The sequence below is a fragment of the Naegleria gruberi genome, assembly GCF_000004985.1.
Source record: "Naegleria gruberi genomic scaffold NAEGRscaffold_1, whole genome shotgun sequence".
Classification (NCBI taxonomy): Eukaryota; Heterolobosea; class Eutetramitea; order Acrasida; family Naegleriidae; genus Naegleria; species Naegleria gruberi.
Window position 1 is genome coordinate 96,601 of NW_003163326.1, and position 22,391 is coordinate 118,991.

At 32.2% G+C, this 22,391-nt stretch overlaps 12 protein-coding genes across 12 annotated transcripts in view; 5 read left to right on the forward strand and 7 right to left on the reverse strand.

Annotated features, from left to right (window-relative positions):
- Positions 1-4,317: 4,317 nt before the first annotated feature.
- On the forward strand, positions 4,318-6,564 carry NAEGRDRAFT_44931 (uncharacterized protein; the record flags this gene model as incomplete). Its single annotated transcript, XM_002682973.1, has 1 exon — positions 4,318-6,564. The coding sequence occupies one exon, from the start codon at positions 4,318-4,320 to the stop codon at positions 6,562-6,564; it is 2,247 nt and encodes a 748-aa protein (XP_002683019.1).
- Positions 6,565-6,637: 73 nt separating this feature from the next.
- On the reverse strand, positions 6,638-7,150 carry NAEGRDRAFT_61103 (uncharacterized protein; the record flags this gene model as incomplete). The annotated part of the gene is made up of 1 exon (XM_002683320.1): positions 6,638-7,150. One exon carries the CDS (start codon positions 7,148-7,150, stop codon positions 6,638-6,640), a length of 513 nt encoding a protein of 170 aa, XP_002683366.1.
- A 328-nt stretch (positions 7,151-7,478) lies between these two features.
- Positions 7,479-7,793, reverse strand: NAEGRDRAFT_61104 (uncharacterized protein; the record flags this gene model as incomplete). The annotated part of the gene is made up of 1 exon (XM_002683321.1): positions 7,479-7,793. One exon carries the CDS (start codon positions 7,791-7,793, stop codon positions 7,479-7,481), a length of 315 nt encoding a protein of 104 aa, XP_002683367.1.
- Positions 7,794-7,886: 93 nt separating this feature from the next.
- NAEGRDRAFT_61105 (uncharacterized protein) lies at positions 7,887-8,396 on the reverse strand (the record flags this gene model as incomplete). Its single annotated transcript, XM_002683322.1, has 1 exon — positions 7,887-8,396. The coding sequence occupies one exon, from the start codon at positions 8,394-8,396 to the stop codon at positions 7,887-7,889; it is 510 nt and encodes a 169-aa protein (XP_002683368.1).
- Positions 8,397-8,531: 135 nt separating this feature from the next.
- Positions 8,532-9,325, forward strand: NAEGRDRAFT_77167 (20S proteasome). The gene has a single exon (XM_002682974.1). It carries the CDS (start codon positions 8,535-8,537, stop codon positions 9,288-9,290), a length of 756 nt encoding a protein of 251 aa, XP_002683020.1. The 5' UTR covers positions 8,532-8,534; the 3' UTR covers positions 9,291-9,325.
- A 23-nt stretch (positions 9,326-9,348) lies between these two features.
- Positions 9,349-11,826, reverse strand: NAEGRDRAFT_61107 (uncharacterized protein; the record flags this gene model as incomplete). Its single annotated transcript, XM_002683323.1, has 1 exon — positions 9,349-11,826. One exon carries the CDS (start codon positions 11,824-11,826, stop codon positions 9,349-9,351), a length of 2,478 nt encoding a protein of 825 aa, XP_002683369.1.
- Positions 11,827-12,156: 330 nt separating this feature from the next.
- NAEGRDRAFT_61108 (uncharacterized protein) lies at positions 12,157-13,707 on the forward strand (the record flags this gene model as incomplete). The annotated part of the gene is made up of 4 exons (XM_002682975.1): positions 12,157-12,834; positions 12,877-13,126; positions 13,164-13,503; positions 13,545-13,707. The coding sequence occupies 4 exons, from the start codon at positions 12,157-12,159 to the stop codon at positions 13,705-13,707; spliced, it is 1,431 nt and encodes a 476-aa protein (XP_002683021.1).
- Positions 13,708-14,691: 984 nt separating this feature from the next.
- On the reverse strand, positions 14,692-15,831 carry NAEGRDRAFT_2202 (uncharacterized protein; the record flags this gene model as incomplete). Its single annotated transcript, XM_002683324.1, has 1 exon — positions 14,692-15,831. A coding segment is annotated over one exon (1,140 nt), but the record flags the coding sequence as incomplete, so codon positions are not given.
- A 491-nt stretch (positions 15,832-16,322) lies between these two features.
- NAEGRDRAFT_2457 (uncharacterized protein) lies at positions 16,323-17,237 on the forward strand (the record flags this gene model as incomplete). Its single annotated transcript, XM_002682976.1, has 1 exon — positions 16,323-17,237. A coding segment is annotated over one exon (915 nt), but the record flags the coding sequence as incomplete, so codon positions are not given.
- Positions 17,238-17,334: 97 nt separating this feature from the next.
- NAEGRDRAFT_29002 (uncharacterized protein) lies at positions 17,335-18,480 on the reverse strand (the record flags this gene model as incomplete). The annotated part of the gene is made up of 1 exon (XM_002683325.1): positions 17,335-18,480. The coding sequence occupies one exon, from the start codon at positions 18,478-18,480 to the stop codon at positions 17,335-17,337; it is 1,146 nt and encodes a 381-aa protein (XP_002683371.1).
- Positions 18,481-19,992: 1,512 nt separating this feature from the next.
- On the forward strand, positions 19,993-21,929 carry NAEGRDRAFT_56416 (vacuolar protein sorting). The gene is made up of 3 exons (XM_002682977.1): positions 19,993-20,136; positions 20,179-20,374; positions 20,415-21,929. Exons 1-3 carry the CDS (start codon positions 20,047-20,049, stop codon positions 21,899-21,901), a joined length of 1,773 nt encoding a protein of 590 aa, XP_002683023.1. The 5' UTR covers positions 19,993-20,046; the 3' UTR covers positions 21,902-21,929.
- A 29-nt stretch (positions 21,930-21,958) lies between these two features.
- Positions 21,959-22,391, reverse strand: part of NAEGRDRAFT_61112 (uncharacterized protein) — a gene marked incomplete at both ends in the record, with an annotated part of 1,362 nt that continues 929 nt past the window's right edge. Inside the window, one exon of the mRNA XM_002683326.1 lies at positions 21,959-22,032. Within this exon, the coding sequence (XP_002683372.1) occupies positions 21,959-22,032 (74 nt within the window). The remainder of the gene's footprint in view (positions 22,033-22,391) is intronic.

Below are 22,391 nucleotides of genomic sequence, written 5' to 3' on the forward strand. Positions count from 1 at the left end.
TCAATAACTTGCATATGAACTTCCAATACGGACATGCTTGATTCAAGGTTTCTAAGTTTTGTTTTACATCTTCCACTTTAATTAATACATCTTCCTTAATTGTCGATGAAGAATTATCAAGTATTTCACTGTAATATTCTTGTTTAGTATCCACCTGCTCCTGTAATAGGTTAATATTTTTTTCAAAAGTTAATATCTGTTCCTGAGTATTGTCCTTCCATTCAGAGAGACCATTAAGGATCTTCTTTTGAATAATGTTTTCCTCTTTCATCATTGCTTTGAGACGAGTTATTTCCTCCTCCATGGTAGCAACATTATTGCCAATTATTGAAATACTCATTTCTTGAGTCTCTATCGAGGCTGTTAATATTTTGAAAGAGTTGATTTGTTCATTCAATTTTTCGAATTCCTCTTTAAAATTCATAATGGTACTACATATCATACTAACTTGTGTAATTGGCTTAATATCTTCCCTAATCTGGGGTAATATTAATTGTTCAAGATGAACCATAAAATCTTGCAGATTAGAAATATTTTCATTCAATATCTTGAAACAAGGTAGTGAAATAATATTATTTTCCAATTCATTATTTTGATTCTCAGTATTTTCGATTATATTTCTTTGTAAAAAATCCTCTAATCCAATTATTTTTTCATTAAGATAATTTTTACATTCTTGTAAAACCTTATTAACGTTTTCATCAAGAAATGATATCCTTTCAATATTTTCTTTGGTAGAGGTCGAATAAGCCAAATTAAATTCATTTTGATTTGTCTTGAGAAGTGAAATGTCCACTTTAAGAGCACCAAAATCCTTGTTTAAAACCTCATTACAATCTTCTATCAGTTTTAACCTATCTTCCACAAGTTCGGACAGGGAGTTATATTCTATAATTTTTCGATTGGTAAAAGAGTTTATCTCAGAATCAATAATTTTCCTTAAACTGGAATAGGAAGAATCTATTTGACTGTTTTGAGAGTCAATAGAGGATGAAAGGGTTTTTTCCATGGCTATTTGTACCATTTTTTGTTTTGATATTGCTTCTATTACTTCACTGTGCTGGTTCTTGTATTCTTTTAAATGGTTAAAAAGTTCGGAAGAAAGAGATGAATAATTTTGATTGGATTCTAATTTCTGTTGACATATAGTCAAATCATGGACTCTGGAAACGAGATTATCATAATTTAATAAATTCTCTTGAATTTTTTGCTTAACAATCACCATGGAATCATTAAATCCTTGCTTCCACAGATCCAATGTTTCGAATGTGACTGCGTAATCTTCAACTTTAGCTTTGACATTCGAATGTAAATTCGTTAATTGTTTAATTTCCTCCATTAAGGTTGTAGCGCCACTTTCTGATATTTCAATTTTTGTTTGTATATGTGATAATTGATCATTAAAACATTGTTGAATACTAGTAAGTGATTTTTCAATATTGCCCACTTTCACAGAAAGATCTTTAAGTGCTGATTCATTTGAATGGACATTACCAGTTAAGGTAATTTGATTGCTATCCAAGTATCTTAATTGCTTGTCTATTTCCTCGTTTCTAAATATTATTGTTTGAACAGAATCTTTGAAATACCTATTTTGGGTTTCAATCTCAACAATTTTCTGTTCAAGATTTTGTATCAGTATTTTGCTATCATTTCTAGAACTCTCCAAATTAAGAATCGAAGACTCTATACACTTATTAGAATCATTTTGATATTTCATGTTCATCTGAATTTCTTTTGATATTTCATTTCTTAAGTTATCTAAACTAGCTTCAAAAGATCCAATTTTTGAAAAAAGATTTTCAATAACGTTGTTCGAATATTTTCCCTTGTCATCATTCTTGAGTATCTCTGTTATTTGATTTTTTAAATCAGATACTCTAATATCAATAGATTCAGTAAAATTAGTCAACCTCATGTTAATGTGGTCAAAGCTATCCCCAGCACTCTTGTAAAATGATTCATATTTTGTATGAATTGTATCTATCTGTGTTGAAAATATGTCGTGAATGGATTTTGACTGTTCAATTTGGTTCACTTCATTTTGAAGAGTTGTGTCTTTCTCTGTGAAATATACTCTCAAATCAGATAAATCTTCATTAAGCTTTGATTGGTTTTGAGATATGGATTGTTGCTCGTTTCTTATATTTTCAATCATCAAAAATGCTTCTGATTTTATATTATTCAGTTCCAAATTGTATTGAATAATTTTTTCATTTAGTTCTACCAGATCTTTTTCATTGTTTTTTCTCTGCTCTACATCTGTTAAATGGGATGATACATTTTCAAGCAAGTCGGATAATTTTTTAATATCACTCAACTCATCTACTCTTTTCATTTCAAAATGATCTAATTTTTCAATTGTTTCTTCTTTAAATTGTTGGAGGGAGAAAATCTGGTCCTTTAAATATGAATATTCTTCCTGTCTCTCCTCAAATTTACTCTCTATAATATTTTGTTCGATATGCAACCCATGTATATCTTCAGAAAACATCAGGTTGGATTTAATAATTGATTCTATTGCTTTTCTAGAGTCTTCTTCTGTTAGTTGCTTCTTAAATTGAATTTCATTCAGTGTCCTCTCCATGATGTGGAATTGCTGTTCAAAGTTAGAGGATAAACTTTCATTATTAGAATTTTGGACTAAACTTTCCATTCTGCTTTTCAAGTCCTTCAACTCCCTTTCCGTTCTTGTTTGGAATTCCTTTATCTTTTTTTCAGAGTTCTTCTCTATAGAATTACATCTTTCAAGTATATTACTAGTATTTTCCAATTGATGTACCATATTATTGGTGAATTCTTTTGTCTTACTTTCCAAATACTGTTTCATTTTTTCTAAATCTTGAATGGATGATTCAGATTTAGAGTCATTCGTTTTTGCTTCCATTCTAGGTTTGAGCTTTAAATCATTCACATCTTTTTTAATTTCACCAATACTAGATGTCAAAAATGTAAATTGCTCCTCTGTTTCTCTAAGAATTTTATCCACAGCCTCCTCCACAGAGACATCAATTTTGTGTTGAATATTTCTTTCTTTCATTTCTGAAAGAACAACATCTGCCTTTTTGGTTATTTTTTCCATTTCATTACGAACTATTTCCTTCAAAAGCATCTCTTTAGATTGGGATGGTATATCCTCATTAGTTTTCATATTCATTTTCAATTGCTTTTGAACCTCCACTTTCACCAATTCATGAATAGAATTATCGATAGAATTTTCTCTAGTTTTTAAATCTTCAAATTGTTTTTTGGTTTCTTGACATTTTTGAACCAGGTCAACAACAATTCTCTCCAATCTGTTGGAAAGAATCCATTTTTTGAAAATCTTTTCACTCATCTGGTTAAAAATCGATTTGAATGTTTGAAATTGGTTTGATAAACTATCAATTGTTACCTCTCCGATTGGAATTTCAGGAATTTTTTCAACATTTAGTTGAGGCATTTCATTAAGCCAATCATGAATATATTGCTTCTCATTTTTAGGATGATTTTCTTTCATTAGTCTTTCCAGCTCCTCCATTCTTATGAACTTGATAGTAGCGCTTTCCTCTTCGCTATCAGAAAATAAATAATCTGTATTTGCTATTGAAGCAAACTTTTGTTTAGCATCTGAAACAGGCTGCCCATGTAAGAACCTCAAAAATCGTTCAGCAGCTAGAGTTTCTCTATGGTCCAGATCTTGTTTTGAAACAACCTCCCAAGATTCACATACTAATGGTTCAGATCCTTTCAATCTAGGCGAATCCACAAAGCTACCATTCTTTGGGCTTCTTGGACTTCCTTTGGGTGATTCTAAGAATGTGGGTGTTAAGTTTTTAAGGTCAATATCAAGAAGTTTTTTCTTTGATTCTTGAGGGAGAGGAGATGAGGATCTTTTACCAGTGTGCTGTATTTGATGAAGATTTGAGATTGTTGCAGTGGAAGGATATAATATTGGCGAGGAGCTTCTAGAAGCTTTTAGAGATTGATTATTTGTTGGTGATATTGCTCTTTTGGGAGTTGTATTGGTAGGAGTAGCATTTGAAATCGTTGCTTGCCTTGGAATAACTACCAAATGATCTAGTGATGATCCGTAGTATGGATTGAGTGTGTCATCAACCCTATTTATTGAAGAGAGAGTCTTTGCTTTCTTTTGGTTAGATTTCACCATCAGAGAATTAATCCTTATTTGTTGGTGGGTGAGTAGTGGTGTTGTTTTTTTTGATTTATTTTTTGGCGCCTTCTATTATTAATCCACCGTTATGTTGAATTTTTAAAAATTAAAAAAAAAGGAACAATTGGATTTGTTCACAACAATCTCTTCGAACATGGATGAATATGAACACACAAGATAGTACTCCTATAAGAAAACGTTCGAAAAAGAGAGTTGCAAAACAATCTTCCAAACATTACCGTGAAGAGAGTCAACTTCCCGAACAACAATGTGTAACACCAACAAAAGAACATACAGCTAATACTTCCTTCTCCTCTCCAGGATCAATTTCTCTCAGTGCACTGAAAATAACAACTCCATCACAAAATAATGTAAATTCCTCTTTAAATGATTATGAAAATCACAGGAATGATCTATCAAGCATGTCTGATAGTTCCTTCCTGACAATGTCTTCCTCTTTTAATATGCCACTCATCATGATGGAAGATGATCAAGAAAATGTCACAAATTCTTCAATTTTATTGTCACAACATACTTCCTTGACACAAGATTTTGGGAATGTTGCATTATCAAATAATGATAGACTATTTCCCTGCAATATTACTGGCACAATTACAGATAATTTTGAACAAGAATGTAATGATGCTCCCACCTCTCCAATTATTACTTTTCCTTCTAATCAATATTCTAACCTAGATATTGATGAAAAGGAAATTTTTGAGGAATATTTTGAAAAGTTGACTGAAATAGAGACTAGATCTAGATCAAATAGTTATAATAGTAACAAACCATCAAAAAAAAGAAAAACATATACCTTGAGTAGACTAAAAGTACTACCTGTGGCCATCAAACATGTAATTTTAAGCTTTCTACCATATCTACCACTAAAATTTTATTTAGGGCTAGCCTTTCAATCTCCTCAAAACAAGTATTTATTTGCGACAAGTATTATTCAAAACTCTTTTGGAAGGTATTCGGATAATCCTCTCAGATCCCACATTTTCATTCCATTTCTGAATGTTGAACTTGTGTTGTCAAAAGAGCCATTTTCCGAAAAGTCAAATAATGACATACCCCAAGATATTGCTAGATCTCTATCCAAGGAAGATTTTGAATCTATTTGCATTTTATACTCCCCCATTTTCAATCATGTAAGGAATTTAAAAATCACCACAATAATAGAAAATGATTCGAGAATTACTACACCAATCACAAGTGCAGAAATGCAAACTTTTATGAACGTGTTACTGGAGTACAAATCAAAATATTCACTGTTCAGAACCTGCTTAGATTTTTCATCATCACCCTTGGTTAAAAAGTATTTGGACATTAATATAATATCTGAAAGAAAAATTTCCTTATTTTCCAGATTAGAAACGTTATATTTTAATGTAGAAGCACCAGAAAGTATATTCGAGTCGGATTCTCAATTGTTAGATCCTTTTATTTTCCAACCAATCCCTTCTTTTGATAATATCACCACACACATTAACCTAAACAAGAATTTCATACCTGTTCCCATTATTCTCCCACATCTAAAAAGATTTCCAAAGCTGAAATGCATCCACACTTGTTTGTACTTTCCAGACACTATCCAATCCAATGGTATCGATTTCACTTCAATGCAATTGATTCAATCATTGAAGATTTGTAATATTTCAACGAAACAACTAGAAATTTTACTTTCCTCAACAAGCCAAGTTAAAAATCTTGATTTAAGAGGTTTAACTTATTCCCCTCTTGACATGTTCATGAAAACCAAGAACATTACTCAAAAACTTCAACATTTATCTATTCAATTTTCAGAGAATGATATTGTGAGTGATATAGAGTTTTCTAATTTTCTTAAATCAAATTGTATTCCATCACTCAGGTGTTTGGAAATATTTGAACCAGAAAATAGAAGTAGAGCTCGCCAAGAATGTACTCTTGATGGAATCCGTCACAATACCTCTATTACAAAGCTTTCCCTTGTTTTCTTCTTACATTTGGGTGCAAAAGCTGCAGAAAACCTATCCAATTCCCGTATTAATTCGTTAACTGTTGCAAACTCGTTTAGGAATGCAACACACTTCTCTGCCTTTATGGAGGTTTTGTCCAATAATTCTGTCATTAAGAGATTGCACATATCAACATTTTTCTCATCCAGATTAGCATTTGAAAACTTTTTAAAATCCAATAAGATTTGTGAAAAATTTATTGGAGAATTTGATGACAAGTCAAAACTTTTGGTCTTAGATATTAATTGCCTTGAAGAATTGAAAACAAATGTAAATCTCAAAGTGCTCAAACTTTTGAATTTTACCTTTGATGTTACAGATGAGGAGATTGAACGAGTTCTAAATAATGAAATTCCACAAATCGATGTAACAATTTGTAGAAAGGCATATGTATCCAGCTTTTCACAATAAATATTATTCCTGTTTCCCAACAATGGAAACAACTAGTTCAATATCTTATAAATAAAAAATAAATTATATTAAATCAAACTATTTCCTCTTTCTCTTGCTGTAAAGGTGAAATACAACAAAAATATAGAACCAAATTGAAAACAATTGCTGGAACCCAACAAAGTACTGTTAGCATAAAGCTCAGTAGTACCCACATTAATCTATTAGTATCTAATTCTTCAGTTTCTGTCTGCACTCTATTTCTGTGTGCTCCTGTTTCCGATTCATTATTCCTTGTTGAAAAATCCATCACACCTGTTGATCCAGTCATAGCTTCGCTCAATCCATAACGTACCTTCTCTCTTGGATGTTGATACAACAAAAAGTATGTTGCTAAAGGAGGAAATAAAATACAACAAGACAAAACAGAAGTCATCCATGCAAAATAAGATGCGTACTTGTTATTGGCTCTGGTATCACCAAATAATAAATGGTGAGGTCCCATACAACACCATTCAGAAGGATGGTTTGTGTGTGATGTTGTTTTAACAAGTTGTGTGTTGTTAACATCATGTGATTGCACTGATGGTCTTTCCTCCGATGTCATTAAATAAATGGTAATTATCTGTCCTATATTTTTTTTTAATATTTAAATTAGAACGTTATGATGGCCGTTTGGAAAACAACAATAACACAATGTTTTTAGAATAATCCTTGAGATTCATGGTAGATCTTTACTCTGTGAATATCCTTTTCAGTTAATTTCTTATTTCTTCCTTTGCATTTTCCTCTTCCTTGTTTCAATGGTTTATTCTTATTTTCCTTGATAATTTTCTCAATTCTTGCTTGTCTTCTTTGTTCCATTTTTCTCTTTTCAATCTTGTTCTCTTCTTCCATATCAGCTTTGATTTTGGCTTCTAATTCTTTCACTTCCTTCATTTCTTTTTTCCTTTCATAGCTTTCTTTAGATCTGTCTTTTTAACAGAAAATCGTTCCTTTGGTTGCTTCCAAACTTTTCCAGAGATGAATGTTGTTTGTTTAACAGATACATAACTTCCAGGAGTAAATTTTGGTTGGTTATTATCGGATATTGTAGGAGTCTCTTCGGATTTTGTTATGGATGTCTCTTTAATAACATTTGTTGTAGTGGTTGGTACTGATGTTGGAATTGTTGTTGATGTTGTAGACTTGCTCTTAGTGGTCAATTTGCTCTTCTTTGATGGAGTATTCTTCTTGTTTGCTTCACTCATTTTTTTGAACGTGTTCAAATAACTTTTTAAATAATAGTTGAAAAATATTTATATATTAATTAATTTAAATTAATCTTGTTTATTGTTACTTGTTTATTTAATTTGTGGAATATTAAATGTTTTTGGGGAATCCAAATCCATTTCAAAATTCCAATCATTTTGTGGGTTAATTAGAGAGAATAACAAGTCCGAAGCAAATTGACCTCTCAACTTCATTTCATCTGAAATAATTGAACTAGCTTTATCTATGATACTTGAATTATGTTGGCTTGTAGCATTTGGTTGCAGAGTGTGAGTGTTTGATTCATCTCCAAACAAATCAAAACCTAAATCTTGATCATCATTTTCCAATAGGAAAGGGCAATCTGGTTTATGTTTTTTGTGTTCCGAATGTACATTATCGGTTGGTTCCCAATCTCTTAGTCTTATTCCACAATAATGACACTGACACATATCACGAACTGTGCTTGTAGGAAAAAAATAAAATCCATTTGCAGCCAATAATTTAGGAGTACAATAAGGATGGGATTCATCTGTGTGAGGCCAAGATAGACCATCTTGTCTGTTAAAGAAAGAAGCTAATCTATTTTCTTCCGAATCCATTTTTTGTTTACAATTTTATGTTTGATTTTCATCAGATGAAAACTGGCAGAATTTTTTTAATTCATATTATTGCTTGGGTAGATGGAAACAACAATCTAAAAATACAGCATTAATAATAATACAATCAAAGAAAAAAAAATGTACAATACTCACGATCTTTTCCACTCCAAAAACAAACCTGTTAGCCATCCATCAGCACCATTATTGCAACACAACAATTTCTCTGAAGCTCTTCCTTTTGAAGACCCACTCAAAGATATGCAAGAAGCACACTCTATGGGTACATCAATTATGGCTGTAGAATTTGATGGAGGTGTTGTAATTGGAGCTGATTCTCGTACAACCACAGGTTCATATATTGCTAACAGAGTGTCTGACAAATTAACTCCTGTCCATGATAGAATTTATGTTTGTCGTTCTGGTTCAGCAGCTGACACTCAACAGATCTCCGATTATGTTCGTTATTTCCTTCAAATACACTCTGTTGAAGTTGGTACCTTACCTTTGGTGGAAACAGCTGCTAATTTGTTTAAGGATTTTTGTTATAACTACAAGGACAATCTACTTGCTGGTATAATTTGTGCAGGTTGGGATGAAAAGAATGGTGGATCTGTTTGGACTATTCCTCTTGGTGGATCTTTAATTAAAGAACCTTTCAGCATTGGTGGATCGGGAAGTACTTACATTTATGGTTACTGTGATGCCAATTTCAAGAAGGGAATGACAAAGGAAGAATGTAAACAATTCGTGAGGAACGCTTTGTCTCTTGCTATGGCACGTGATGGTAGTAGTGGTGGTGTTGTTCGTCTTGCTGTCATTACCAAGGATGGTGTTGAAAGAGAAGTCCATCATGAAGGTCAAGGTGGTACATTGCCAAAACATTATTCAGATTAATCATTGTATAAATAATTCATTTACGTTGTATATTTATCTAAATATGTCTTTATTTTTCTTAATTATTGGGATCATTTCTAGAATAAGTGCCATCAGAGAACCAAATTTCCTCACTTCCATTGTTATCAACAAACTTAATTGTTTTATCTGGAAAAACAACCTCCTTCTCTCCTCCAGGAAAATGAGTTTCAATTTGGTTATTAGAGAATTTGTACATTTCAGCACCTGTTGGATATGTAATTTGGGTTGTTTTTAAGTTATTGAAAAAGTAAATAACCAATCCATCCTCAAAGGTCTTTTTGATATCACCATTATTGAAATAGATTAGACTAGATCTATCAGGTAATATTTTCTTAACACTTCCATTTGAAAACTCCACATCTCTTCTTCCTGTATTGAAAAGAATTTCAATTTTTCCTTTCCCAACTTCTCTTCTACTGGTTACTACTTCTCCAAAATTTTCATTTTCCCATGTTACATTGAAATGACTATCGCTCACCTGGAAGGTTTTTTTTAATAGCCCAAGTTTGTGATTATTAGGATAAAGAGATTTAACTAAGGGTATCTTTTCCATTACTTTTGTTGACATGGTTTCTGGAAGAGGCTTGATATTCACATCCTTATTTGGTGTGATTGGTGTTTTAGGATTTTGTTGGGAATTGACCTTTGTATTGGTGGTAATGCTAGGACTTGAGTTAATAGATGGTTGAGAAATATTATCTTTTGATTGCTTTTTCCTAAAATTGTTATCGATTCTTTCTAATTCCCTCTTTTTAAGATTCTCCTCAAGCTCTATTATCTTTTCTTGTAATTGTTCATTTCTTGATTTGAGAGCTTGGATATTTGATTTAAGTTTGGACCTTTCATTCTTAAATTCAGTAGTCAACTTTTCTATTTTTTCCTTAAGATCGTTGACTTCTTTCTCATGTTCTTTCCTACTCAGTGATTGTTGCTGATCTTTGATATTTCTTTCTAGAATTCTTCTTTCTCGTTTTAACTTTTGTGTTTCTTCCTGTTTATATTTTTCAAACTTTTCTCGTTCCTCTTCTGTAAATCGTTTAAACTCTGATTTTTCACATTCAATGTTTTGCCTTTCTGCTTGAAGCTCATCTTTCAGTCTCCTAGTTTTTTCATTTTCATTCTTATAAAATATTAGTTGCTCTTCCAATTCTTGAAGTTTTAATTCTTCTTGCTCTTTCAGTTTTTTATCCTCTTTCTTTTTTTCAATCTTTTCCTTAATTTGTCTTTTCTTTTCTTCCTCTTGAGATTTTGGAAGAAAGAAGTTAGATATTATTGATCTACTATTTGATATTTTGGCTTTATGGGGGTCTTCATCATTTGGTGGTTGTTGGTTTGTTTTTTGACTTGTAATTGGTTTTTGCTCATAATTATAAGGATTATATACATTATTACGATTAATAAAAGTTCCCCATCCTTCTTCGTCCTCTTGGTTGATTGAATCTTCTTCTAGGAACAGATCATTAGGAATAGATGGTTCGGAGAAGTAGGCTTTCAAAGTTTTTTCTTGTTTAGATTCTTGATTATTAATCACTTGTTGCTCCTTTGGTAAAGATTGAAGTGTTTTGACAACTTGTGGAGATTCAGTCTTTGTTGGTTTCTCTATCTTTTTCGTGTCTGGTTGTTTTTTAAGAGGTTCGTTCTTTCTTTGATTGGAAAGACTTGTTTTGAGAGGAACATCTTGTTTTTGTTCTGTTTTTTGAGCTGTATCCTGAGATTTGGATTTTAGGATTGCTTCCTTTGAATGTTTGTTTGTAGGAGGTACATATGTTCCTGGTTTTGAGATTTTGTTCAGCAAATTTCCCCATCTGGAATTCCTTTTCAACATTTTGAATTTTATGGAAGATTCCTCATCATCCTTATATTCATTTTCATAACTATTGGGGGAAGTGGTAGTAGATTTGGGAGAAGATTGCTTACTTTCTGATCTGTGGGGAATTGGAATTTCTTCAACGTTAGTAATTTTAGCACTGTTGAGACTTGATGTGTTAGGTTGATAAGTAGTGATTATTGACTGAGAAGACTCGTTTCCAGACTGATAGGATTGTTTAGATTTTGGTGTTAAGGTTTTTGGAATATACATGTGGAAAGATCTTTGTTCCTTAGGTTTGGTTTCCTCTTCCTCAGAATCTGAATGTTCACCTTCTAGCTCCAAATGATTGAAAGAGGTATTTTCTTCGCCATCTGAATCATTAGAGTCATTATTATAATAGTACGTCTCATAATCCTCTGGTTCTTGTAATTCTTCTAATGAGTTCTCGTTGTCATTATTAATAATATTATTAAAGTACTCATTATTTACAAAATTTGGAGTGTTATTTTCTGTTGTGTATCTGTATTCCTCATCCTCTTCACCCATATCATCATTTGTAATATCTTTTCCGATAGTTTCAGTGTTGTCAATAAAATTTTTGTATTCTTCCTCATCCTCTTCCTCATTTTCGTTCCATTCTGGGTGCATAGGCTGGAAATATTGTTGAATAGATGAAGTAAGGAAAGCATCTTTGAGTGTTGCCATTTTGTTTTCTTTTGTTGGATCCATTTTAAAAATAGAGTGGAATGTAGAATTTCGGCGGGAATCAACATTTGTATCACAATTTTCAATTTCCTTTTCAACATTTTCAGCTTTATAAATGTCGCTTATTTCATTCATATTTGTTTCTTCTAAATATGTTGCAAATAATGTTTTATGTGATATTGTCTCCTCAGATGAAACAGGAAATGATGACATTTTTTTTGATTAAGATTGCGTCCAGCCATTCACCGAGAACCACTTGGATAATAATGAATCCAAATATTATTCATTAATTTGTTGATAATATTTTTTTATTTTTGATGTTCAAAAAAAATGACACAAAAACAGTCCAAGAACAAAGTTGTAGAGAAACTGAAGAAAAAAGGTTCCGGAGGAAACAAGAAGCAAGAGAACGTTAGCAGTGGAAATGAAGACCCACGTTTTGCTATTATGCATAAAGATCCAAAATTTTTACCTGTCGAAGCAAAAACAGTAATTAGTGATCCTAGATTATATGAAATCTTGGACCCTTCTTTTACAATGCTCAAGAAGAGCAGAGATGCCTCTGGTAAACAAAAAGAACAAGCTGTAAAAAACACATTAAAGGGTATTTACAACTTTGAAAAGGATCCGATGGCAATGAGAGTCGCAAAACTCAAACAAGCAAAAAAGGAAATGGAAGAGGAAGAAGGAAAAGATCACGAGTCAGACTATGATAGTGACGATTCTATTGAAGATGCAAAGGAAATGATTGGAAAGAAAGATAAAAAGCCACTTACAGCAACTGATATATTTGAAGGGGATGAATCTGAGGAAGAAGAAGAAGAAGAAATGGACTTTGATAAATTTTTGGAATCTTTGGAAGGTAGACCAGAACTAGAAAATGTAGAGTGGAATGAGGAATGGGAAGATGCCTATGACTTTGATGATGAAGATGCAGCTGTTCTCAAGGCTGTAGGTCAAGAAGTTGATAGTGAAAATATTCCTGAGGAACAACAAGATTTATGGGACGTAAGTTTGATTTATTACTTAAATTTCTCATTATTTCAAAAGAAATATGTAGACGATCAAAAACAAATTAAAATGATTGAAGAGGGCGAAGAAACTAGAAGAATTGCTGTAATGAACTGTGATTGGAATCTTGTTGATAGTGATGATTTATTTGTCCTCTTTTCTTCAATGTGTCCACCTTCTGGAAAGATAGTTGGTGTTACAGTTTATTTATCTGATTTTGGTAAGCAACAAAGGGAGAGTGAAGCTGTTAGTGGACCTGGAAATTTGTTTTATGATGAAAATGATTACAGTAAGTTATTTGTTAACTCATTTATTAACAAAATTAGAAAATCTTGAAAATGTAAAGAAAAAGATTGCAGAGTTAAAGGAAGATAGTAGAAACTCCCGTCTTGTTTCAAGAAGAGAAAAAAAGAATAAGGATAATATTAAAGTTGAGACTGAAGTAGAACAAGCTGAAACCAATGATGAAATGTTAGACCCTGTTAAAGTGAGAGAATATGAATTCAAAAAGATGAAATATTACTTTGCTGTTATTGAATGTGACAGCTCTCAAACAGCAACTTATTTGTATAACGAGTGTGATGGGTTTGAATTTGAATCCACATCTATCTTGCTAGATTTAAGATTCATTCCAGACAGTTTAGACTTCAGTGAAAGAGAAATCAAGTAAGTTTCAGAGATTGTGTAATATTCCTTACAGTTTTAAGATCTCAATGCACTTCAGTTCCAGCAGATTACAAACCAAAACAAAATATGTACTCCAAACCACTCAAATCATCATCTGTAGATTTGACTTGGGATACTAATAATCCAGAAAGAGAGGTATTGAAGAAAGACTTTAAAGATGTTAGCGAAGAAGCATTAATGTAAGTTTTATTGAAATAAGCATTTTTTACCATATTACTTACTGTATAGGAAATTTATTGCCAACTCAGATGATGACTCCAGTTCCTCATCAGATGAAGAAGTAGAAGAAAAAGTTGTAGAAGAAAATACTGATACAACTGAGGAAAAAACGCAAAAGAAGAAGGATAAAAAGGAAAAGAAGAAATTAGAAAAGAAAAAGTATAAGGATTTGATCAAGTATGCCAAAAAGAAAGAGAAGGAAAAGGAGGCTATTATGAGTGGCAATAGTGAGGATGCATCACACAATATTGAGTTTGTTTTACATGAAGGTTTAAAAGACACCATCCAAAAAGAAGTTGTAAACAAGCAAAAAGAAAAGGAAAAATTGGAAAATGAATCATGGTGGGAGACTGCAGAGAGAAAGAGAAAAGAAAAGAAAAAACAACAGAGAAAAGAAAGATTAAAGAAGATAATGAGTTCTGATCAAGATGGTGTTGAAGATGAGCAAGAGATTGATGAAGATGATTTATTAGGAGAACAAAAATTGGCGGTAAGAGAAAAGGAGAAACAAAAACAAAAGAAGGAAGAGGAAGAAAAGCGAAAACAAAACTTGGAATTATTAATGTCAGATTATAGTGCTGAAAAGGGATTTGATATTAAACGTGACACTGATAGAGAAATAACAAGAAGAAGAAAGAATCAAGAGTCCAAGAAAAAGAATGAGGAAAACGAAAATGAAGCTCCACTAATTATAGGAGATGACAGATTTACTGATGTCTTCCTTGATCCAGAATTCCATTTAGATCAAACTCACCCTAAGTACAAGAAAACTAATCTTACTTCCAAAATAATGGAAAAGAGAAGAGAGGAAAGTTTAAAGAGACAAGAAAAGGAAGAGTCACTTTATTCTTCAAAATTGAAAAAGAGAAAATTATAAACTCAATTATGTACAGTTGTTTCAACAGATTTACATGGTAAAAGTAGGCAATACTTTTCATCTTCAAAAATAATAGAAGCGAATGTTCCACTGGCAGCTCTAAAAAGTCTATCAAAAAGTGAGTCTGCATGTTCAATATCAACGTTCAATAAATTTGGAAGTAAAATAGCTTTAGCGTTTTCAATTTTTTCACAATCTCTCAAAACCTGAAACACCTTATTTCTAGCAATATTAATATCACTAGAAGGTGACAAATCAATGTAGTGCATACAATGAGAACTTAAATGGTTGAGCTTTCCTCCAAAATCAACCAATATAGAATCTTCAATGGATACACGAGTTGTTTTTTCTGATGCAGCACAATTTACACTTGTTTGACTATCCAAAATAAATGCAGGTACATATGGAGCATAATGAGTAATCAATTGACCAGGAGCAATTTGAGCAGTGTTATCATTCATTTTTACACTGTATGTTTGATGACGAGCCTCCACTTTAACTTCAGGAATTGTACCACGAGTGTTGCTTTCTTCCAAAATAAATTCTTGTACACTCTTTTTTAATTGTTCAAGTGAAATTCCTCCTCTTCGTAACACTTCAATTTTTAATGACTTGTCTTCAAGTTCTGAAATTTTTGCCACTGTACTTTCAATACCAACACTACATTCTGTTTTACTTTCAGAATTATTTTCCTCTTCCAAAACAAGAATTCTGAATACGTTTTCATTATCAATTTCATCTTTTCCATATAATCCTAAATCCTCCATCACATGTGAAGCTCTTGTTGGAGAAATGTGACCAAATCTATTTGCTGATGGAGCACTGATTGGTAATTTGCAATGCTCTAATAATTTACGAATTATTGGATGAGCAGGAACTCTAATACCAACAAATCCTGTACTAGCGGTCACACAATCTGGTATTACTTGTTCATTAGATTTGCTGACAAGTGTGAGTGGACCCGGCCAGAAGGTTGCTGCCAAATGTTCATATAGCCTCATATGGAGACTATTCTCCTCAATGGTAATGTATTTTTTTGCTTGATCTACATCTAACACATGTACAATAACAGGATCGGTTAGCGGTCTTTTTTTTGCTTTGAAAATGGAATAAACAGCCTTTTCATCCAAAGCATTGGCCCCTAGTCCATAAACTGTCTCTGTTGGAAATGATACCAAACCACCATTTCTCAAGTGTTCACTGCATTCCTCGTAAATATTAAAGTCATGTCCATTTCCAACTCTGTAGACAATTCCGTTATGAACATCCTCATAATATGAGGAGGTATCACTGTGTTGTTGATGAGTCATTTTTTTGAGTGTAGAGAATGAGAGTAAAAGTGGCCAAGTTCTGCTTGATGCAATTGCAAACTGCGTTTTTGAAAATGTATTAATTCTTTTTTTAAATATCGCTTTCATTATCAGATACGAATTTAATAATAAATTGTTGCTGAATAAAATTAATATTATTTTAATTTGAAATTGTTTGTTAATTATTGTGATGTTTACGAAAGGAGGTAAAAGTTTGTTGAAGTTTGGAAATTAGAAATTTTTTATGATTTTTAAAAAAAATGTCAAGCAAAAAATACAATAGGTATATCGACAAGACTTCAATACCAGGTCACGAAGAAAAGGAGAAGAAGGTTAATCAAAAAATTGATGATGTGAAAGAAGCTTTGGAAAAAGATACTAGTGCTCCATCATGGTTAAAAGGAGGTGCTTACACTGAAGAGGATAATCCAAATGGTCTTGCTGATCGTTCCGATTTTGTTATTTTGTTTCCGGAATATAGAGAGCAATACTTGAAAGAGCATTTTACTGTAATAGAATCAACTTTGGGTGCATCACCATTTTACTTGAAAACAACACTGAATTGCAAGGAAGGAAAGATTATTATAGAAACCACAGAAAGAACATTTGATCCATTTATTATTTTCAAAGGTAGAGATTGCTTACAATTGGTTTCAAGAGGAGTGGCATTTGAAGAAGCTAAAAGAGTTCTTGAGGATAACGTTTTTTCTGAAGTAATGAAGATTGGAAATCTCTGTAGAAATAAGGAGGTTTTTACAAAGAGAAGACAGAGACTTTTTGGACCAGATGGTTCTACTTTGAAGGCTCTCCAACTTTTGACAGGTTGTTTCATATTTATTCAAGGTAAAACTGTTAGTGTTATTGGAGAAGTCAATGGAATCAAGCTCGTATCTGAGGTGATTACCGACTGCATGAATAATATCCATCCAATCTATCACATCAAACAGCTCATGGTTAAAAAGGAATTGAAAAACAGCTCTGAATATGCAAACGTATCATGGGATAAATATTTGCCAAAGTTTAAAAAGACTGTGAACAAGTCAATTGTCAAAAAAAAGAAAAAGAAAATTCAAAAGAAAGAATATACACCATTTCCAAACGCACCTGAAAAGAGTAAGAAGGATATTGAAATTGAAACTGGTGAATATTTCTTATCAAAAGAAGAAAAGCAACTTAAGCAAGTTTCTGAAAGAACTGAAAAACAAAAAGAAAAGAAGGAAGAAAAGAAGAAACAACAAGACAAGCTATATGAAGCTCCAAAAGAGGAAAATCCAAAGAAGAGAAAGCACCAAAATGACGAAAATAATGATGATTTGATTAAGAAGATTTCTGAAAGACAATCAAATGTGACGACACAACAAAATAAGAAGGTTAAGGCTGAAGATTTTATAGATAATTAAATTATTACTGTCTTTTATCTAAATTTTCAAGTACTTGATTGACTTCTTTTGTTTGTTGATGATTTTCACCGAGAACGTAAACAAATATTTCTCTAGCCTTTTCCAGATATTCTCTAGCCTTAGCAAAGTCTCCCAAAAATAATTTGAAAAACCCGTTTACAACATACACTTTCCCTGTTTCCACATGATTTTCTCCAAGATGTTCTGAATCTGTTCTCAAAATATGTTCTAACATTTTTTCAGCATCTCCAACTTTGTCTTCATCTAAATCCTTTACAGAATTTTTAAATTGAATTCTCGCTTGTCTTGTTGAAACTTCAAGTGAACCATCCTCATTATCATTTGTTTGGGGTTTACCAACTAAAATAATTGACGACAATTGGTCATACCAAATATCAACAACTTTTTTCATAAATGAAACACCTTTTTCAGATTTTCCTTGCATTGAAACAAATACATTGCCTAAATTGAAATAAGCAAAACTTGTAATTACATCATGAGTTCCATGCTCTAAAGCTAAATAATATACACTTGCTGCCATATTTTCAATGGCTTCATTAACCTTTCCTTGCTGAACATACAGTAAACCAAAATGTTGATGAAGTTCAGCTCTCAAGTTTGGTGGGCATTTTTCCTTGTTTTTCATACAGGTCCAATTTGCTATAGACAAATATTCCTCTGCTTGTTTGAATTGATTTAATTGTTGGCTTGCCTTGGAAAGGAGGAAGTATGCTTCAACTTGTTGCAAAGCATCTTTTCCATACAGTTTTTGAATATATTCCAAAGCTTTTAAACCTCCGATAGTAGCCCTCTTAAAATCGCCCTCCTGCAAAATCATTGAACTCTCACTTAAGGCAACCTCGATAATCGCTTCCAAACTTAATTCAAGTTGTTTCATATGTTCTTGTTTTTGAGTTAGAGATGTTCCAGTAAAAGTTCCTTGTTGAGGAGAATTGAATTGAGTAATTAGGTTATTAAATTTTTGCTCTAATTGAATCCAGTTTAACCCTGATCGTTTATCCCTTCCTGTTGTTGTTGCTCCGTAACTTCCATTATCATTACTATTCAATAATTGCTGGTTAGAGTTATTTCCTTCTGTCAGCCTGCTCAAATCGAGCGTTCCAATTTTCAGTGAAGGACTTGTAGACATTTTTTTAAGTTATTTATTTTTATGGCGGGAAAGTCTGCTGTAGATCATTCTCAATTATCAAAGTCACGGAATCGAGATAGAATTTTTGGTGCTACAATAGCCCAAAAGAATAATAAAAGGCAAATCCATTGCGAAACAATCTTTACCCACATTGCTGCAAGTGAATGATCGACTGACCATTTCTCTTCATCATTTGAGAGTACATCCCAATTTACTAATACGCAGCTCATATAACAACAGGAAAACATACAAACAAGATGGCAATAAAACATTTCTGAACATTCGGATCGTTTCGCTTCATCAGTTTCGTCGTTTTCATCATTATCATTTTCCGTTCCATCTTCGTCACTATGTTTGCTCATACTGAAAAAACTTGAAAAGCTCAAACCAGTGCTAATAGCACTTCGTCTAGAGTTTTTAAGGTTAATTAATTAGTGAGTATTACATCATACTTACACAATGGAAAATATTGAGATCAAGAGACTGATAATTATAGTAATAATTGAGCTAGCGGTAGTATTAGATCCTCCTTCCTGAGAAAAGCTAGCCAATTTGTTACAGGTCTGGTTTGGATAAGATGTCAAAGCTGTCCAACATACAAAAGATGTATACAGAAATATTAAGCCTGTTGGATAAATACCTCTTTTTAGAACCATTGCCACAATTGTTGTAATTATTGAACAAACTATTGTAAAGCAAATGAAAAATCTATTCAAATGACAATCAGGGCCACTACCAAAAAAAACAAATTCACATACTATAAATGCCAATCCAAGAATATAGAAAACTATTGCTAAACCAAGCATTAAATAATCCCATACCCCATATGATGAATCATCACCTTTGGATCTGAACCATTCTGCTGAGCTAAAGGAAAAGTCAATTAAAATTATTAGTTGAATTATGATAAAAATACATGCTAAAACTAGAGACAACCATGCAAATCCATAGAAAAAGATATCTGTCATATGGATATAAGTAAATATGATAGATCTATTAACGTACCAGGTATGAAGAATGGAACAATTAGAAACACAATAAATAATGGAAGCTTGAGAATAAACCATTTGTGCTGAATATATAATCTTGCATTGTCTCCCACACAAAATAATCTTGATGCTAAAAAAGCAAACAAGAAGAAAAACATGAAACAACCGAAACATATCCTATAAACAGCATAATTACCACTTATTCTCACCAATACACTTTCAAAAAACCATTCATAAATCTGCCTTCCAAAAGGTACATTATCAAAAAATCCAAACAATCCTTCTCTCAAAAACAGTGCAACAATAAATCCAAAAAATAAGAAGAAAGAGTATGCTACCCGAGTGGCTGTCAGTTTTTTAGGTTTTAATTTTTTCAATTTTCCTCTCCAACCTTGCTCCTCCCCATAATCAAGATCCGAGTAGATGGCCATCTATTCAATTCTTCGATTTTTTTCTAATTGGCTTCTAGTAAAACTTTAAACGTTTAATATCATAAAAAATATTTTTAAAAAAAATGCTTCCTAGTGCCTCCAACAGTAACCTCACTCCAGGAAATTCACTGGATACCAATAAATCTATGAACGCTCTCAAGTCGTTAAAAGAGTACATATTGGATATGGTGGAAAGCGTTAATGGAGTAAAGGTATTAATTCTAGATGAATATACTGTAGGTTTAATAATTTAATGATTAATACAACATAATAATAAGAGAGACGTTGTTTCTGTTGTAACACCTTTTAGTATGATTATGCAAAAGGAAGTTTTTCTTGTAGATCTGTTGAGTAATCACACCAGACAGAAATTATCAAACATGCGTGCTATTGTTTTTATCCGACCAACAAAGGATAATGCCTATCTTTTAAAAGAGGAACTCTCCGATCCTAAATATCAATCCTACAATGTTTGTAAGTTTTGATCGATAAGATTCACCTAACTCTAACTTAGTTTTCTCCAATGTTGTTGATGAAGAAATTCTTCATAGATTTGCGGAAATAGATAAGAATGAAATGGTTAAAAGCGTATTTGAATATTTTACTGAATATTTGGCTCTAGATAACTCGATTTTTTCGTTGAATATGCCTAAAACTTTTAAAATGATGACCAGCCGTTCAGAAACATCTGACACACTTGTTCCAAAGCTAACTGATGGATTGACAAGTGTTTTGTTATCTCTTAGGAAAAGACCAATTGTAAGATATCAAAAGAATTCTATTCCTTGTAAATTATTAGCTCAAAATTTGAGTGAAAGAATTTCTGGAAGAGACAAATCAATGAAGGGTATTTTCGATTTTAAAATGGATTATGAAACCAGATATCATACTAAAGCACCTCCAGCACCTATTTTATTGATTTTGGACAGAAGAGATGATGCTATCACACCACTTTTAACACAATGGACTTACCAAGCAATGATTCATGAACTCATTGGGCTTAATAACAATGTAATCAAATATCCATCTGATGAAAAAAGAGAAGAAGTCTTTACGGCCCAATATGATGAATTCTTTTCTCAGAATATGTATGAAAATTGGGGAGATTTATGTAAAAATGTAAAAAAAATTGTTGATAGATACCAACAGAATCATGACATGAAAGAAAATATTCAATCTATTGAAGATTTAGCTAACTTTATGAAAAACTTCCCAATATTTAAAAAACAACAACAAGAAGTAGAAAAACACATTACAATGGTAACTGAACTTCGTTCCATTGTTTCCAGACGTAAATTACTTGATGTATCAGAAGTTGAGCAAGAGCTGGTTTGTGGTCAAACACATGACAATATTTTTGAAGAATTGAAAAAGATTATCAAGAATGAAAATACTCTTAAACTAGATGCCCTCAGACTTGTAATTATTTATTCATTAAGATATGAAGATAGAAAGTCTGAACTCAAACTTCTGAAGGAGTTGCTTGAGGATAAAGGTGTAGAAGAAACTTGGTTGGTGGATGGAGCAATAAGATTTGGAGGTAAATCAGCACGTACTCCTGGCCTTTTCGACGAACAACCAAAATCTCTTTCAATAACTTCATTATTTAAGAAAGTGGCAAGTGAATTCCAGGATAAGGAAGTCTCCAATGTATTTACCCAACACAAACCAAGACTTTATGAAACTTTGGAATTTTTATTTAAAGGAAAATTAGATACTGAGAAATATCCATTTATCAGTGATACTTCAAAGGACATACCACAAGAGGTGATAGTATTTATTGTCGGTGGCATTACTTATGAGGAAGCTTCAGCTGTAGAATTGTTCAACAGTAAGGCTAGAAGAGAGGCTGAAGAAAGCGCCAAACTGAAAGCTAACTTTGGTGTTATTAGCTCATTGAATCAAATTGACGATAATTTCAAGTCTGTAATTTTGGGTGGCACCAGTGTTTTAAACTCAAAATCATTCCTAAGAGAACTTGAAAATATTGATGGACATTAATTATTAAAATTGAAATTATTATTCCTTTACAAAAAAAGAAAAATATTAAAAAATGAATCAAACCAAACGAATTGCTCTGTCTAAAACATCGCCATCTATCCGCAACGGAATAATCATGTTCAAGAGATGCACTAATAAACAATCCAGAGAGTTTACAGTTGATATGTGCAATAGAGAAAAATCGGAAAAACAAAACGAACAAGCAAAATCCCAGGAGGATGAAAATTTGGAATTTATTATTGAACAAGCATATATTAAAAAGAAGGTGGAACAAGCTGCTCTCAGCTCTCAAGTAAAAATTGCTTTAGAAAAGGCCAAAGCAAAGCAAAGAAGAAAAGCCCATTTGGTTGTTGCCTTTGGATTATTTTCTGCTGTTGCAATTACATTGTTTGTTTTTTATATTCACCAAACAAGATCACACTCTGGAGTGTTAACAGAAACAACAAAAGATAGAAAATTTTAATTTTTTGGATATTCTTTTGAAAAGACA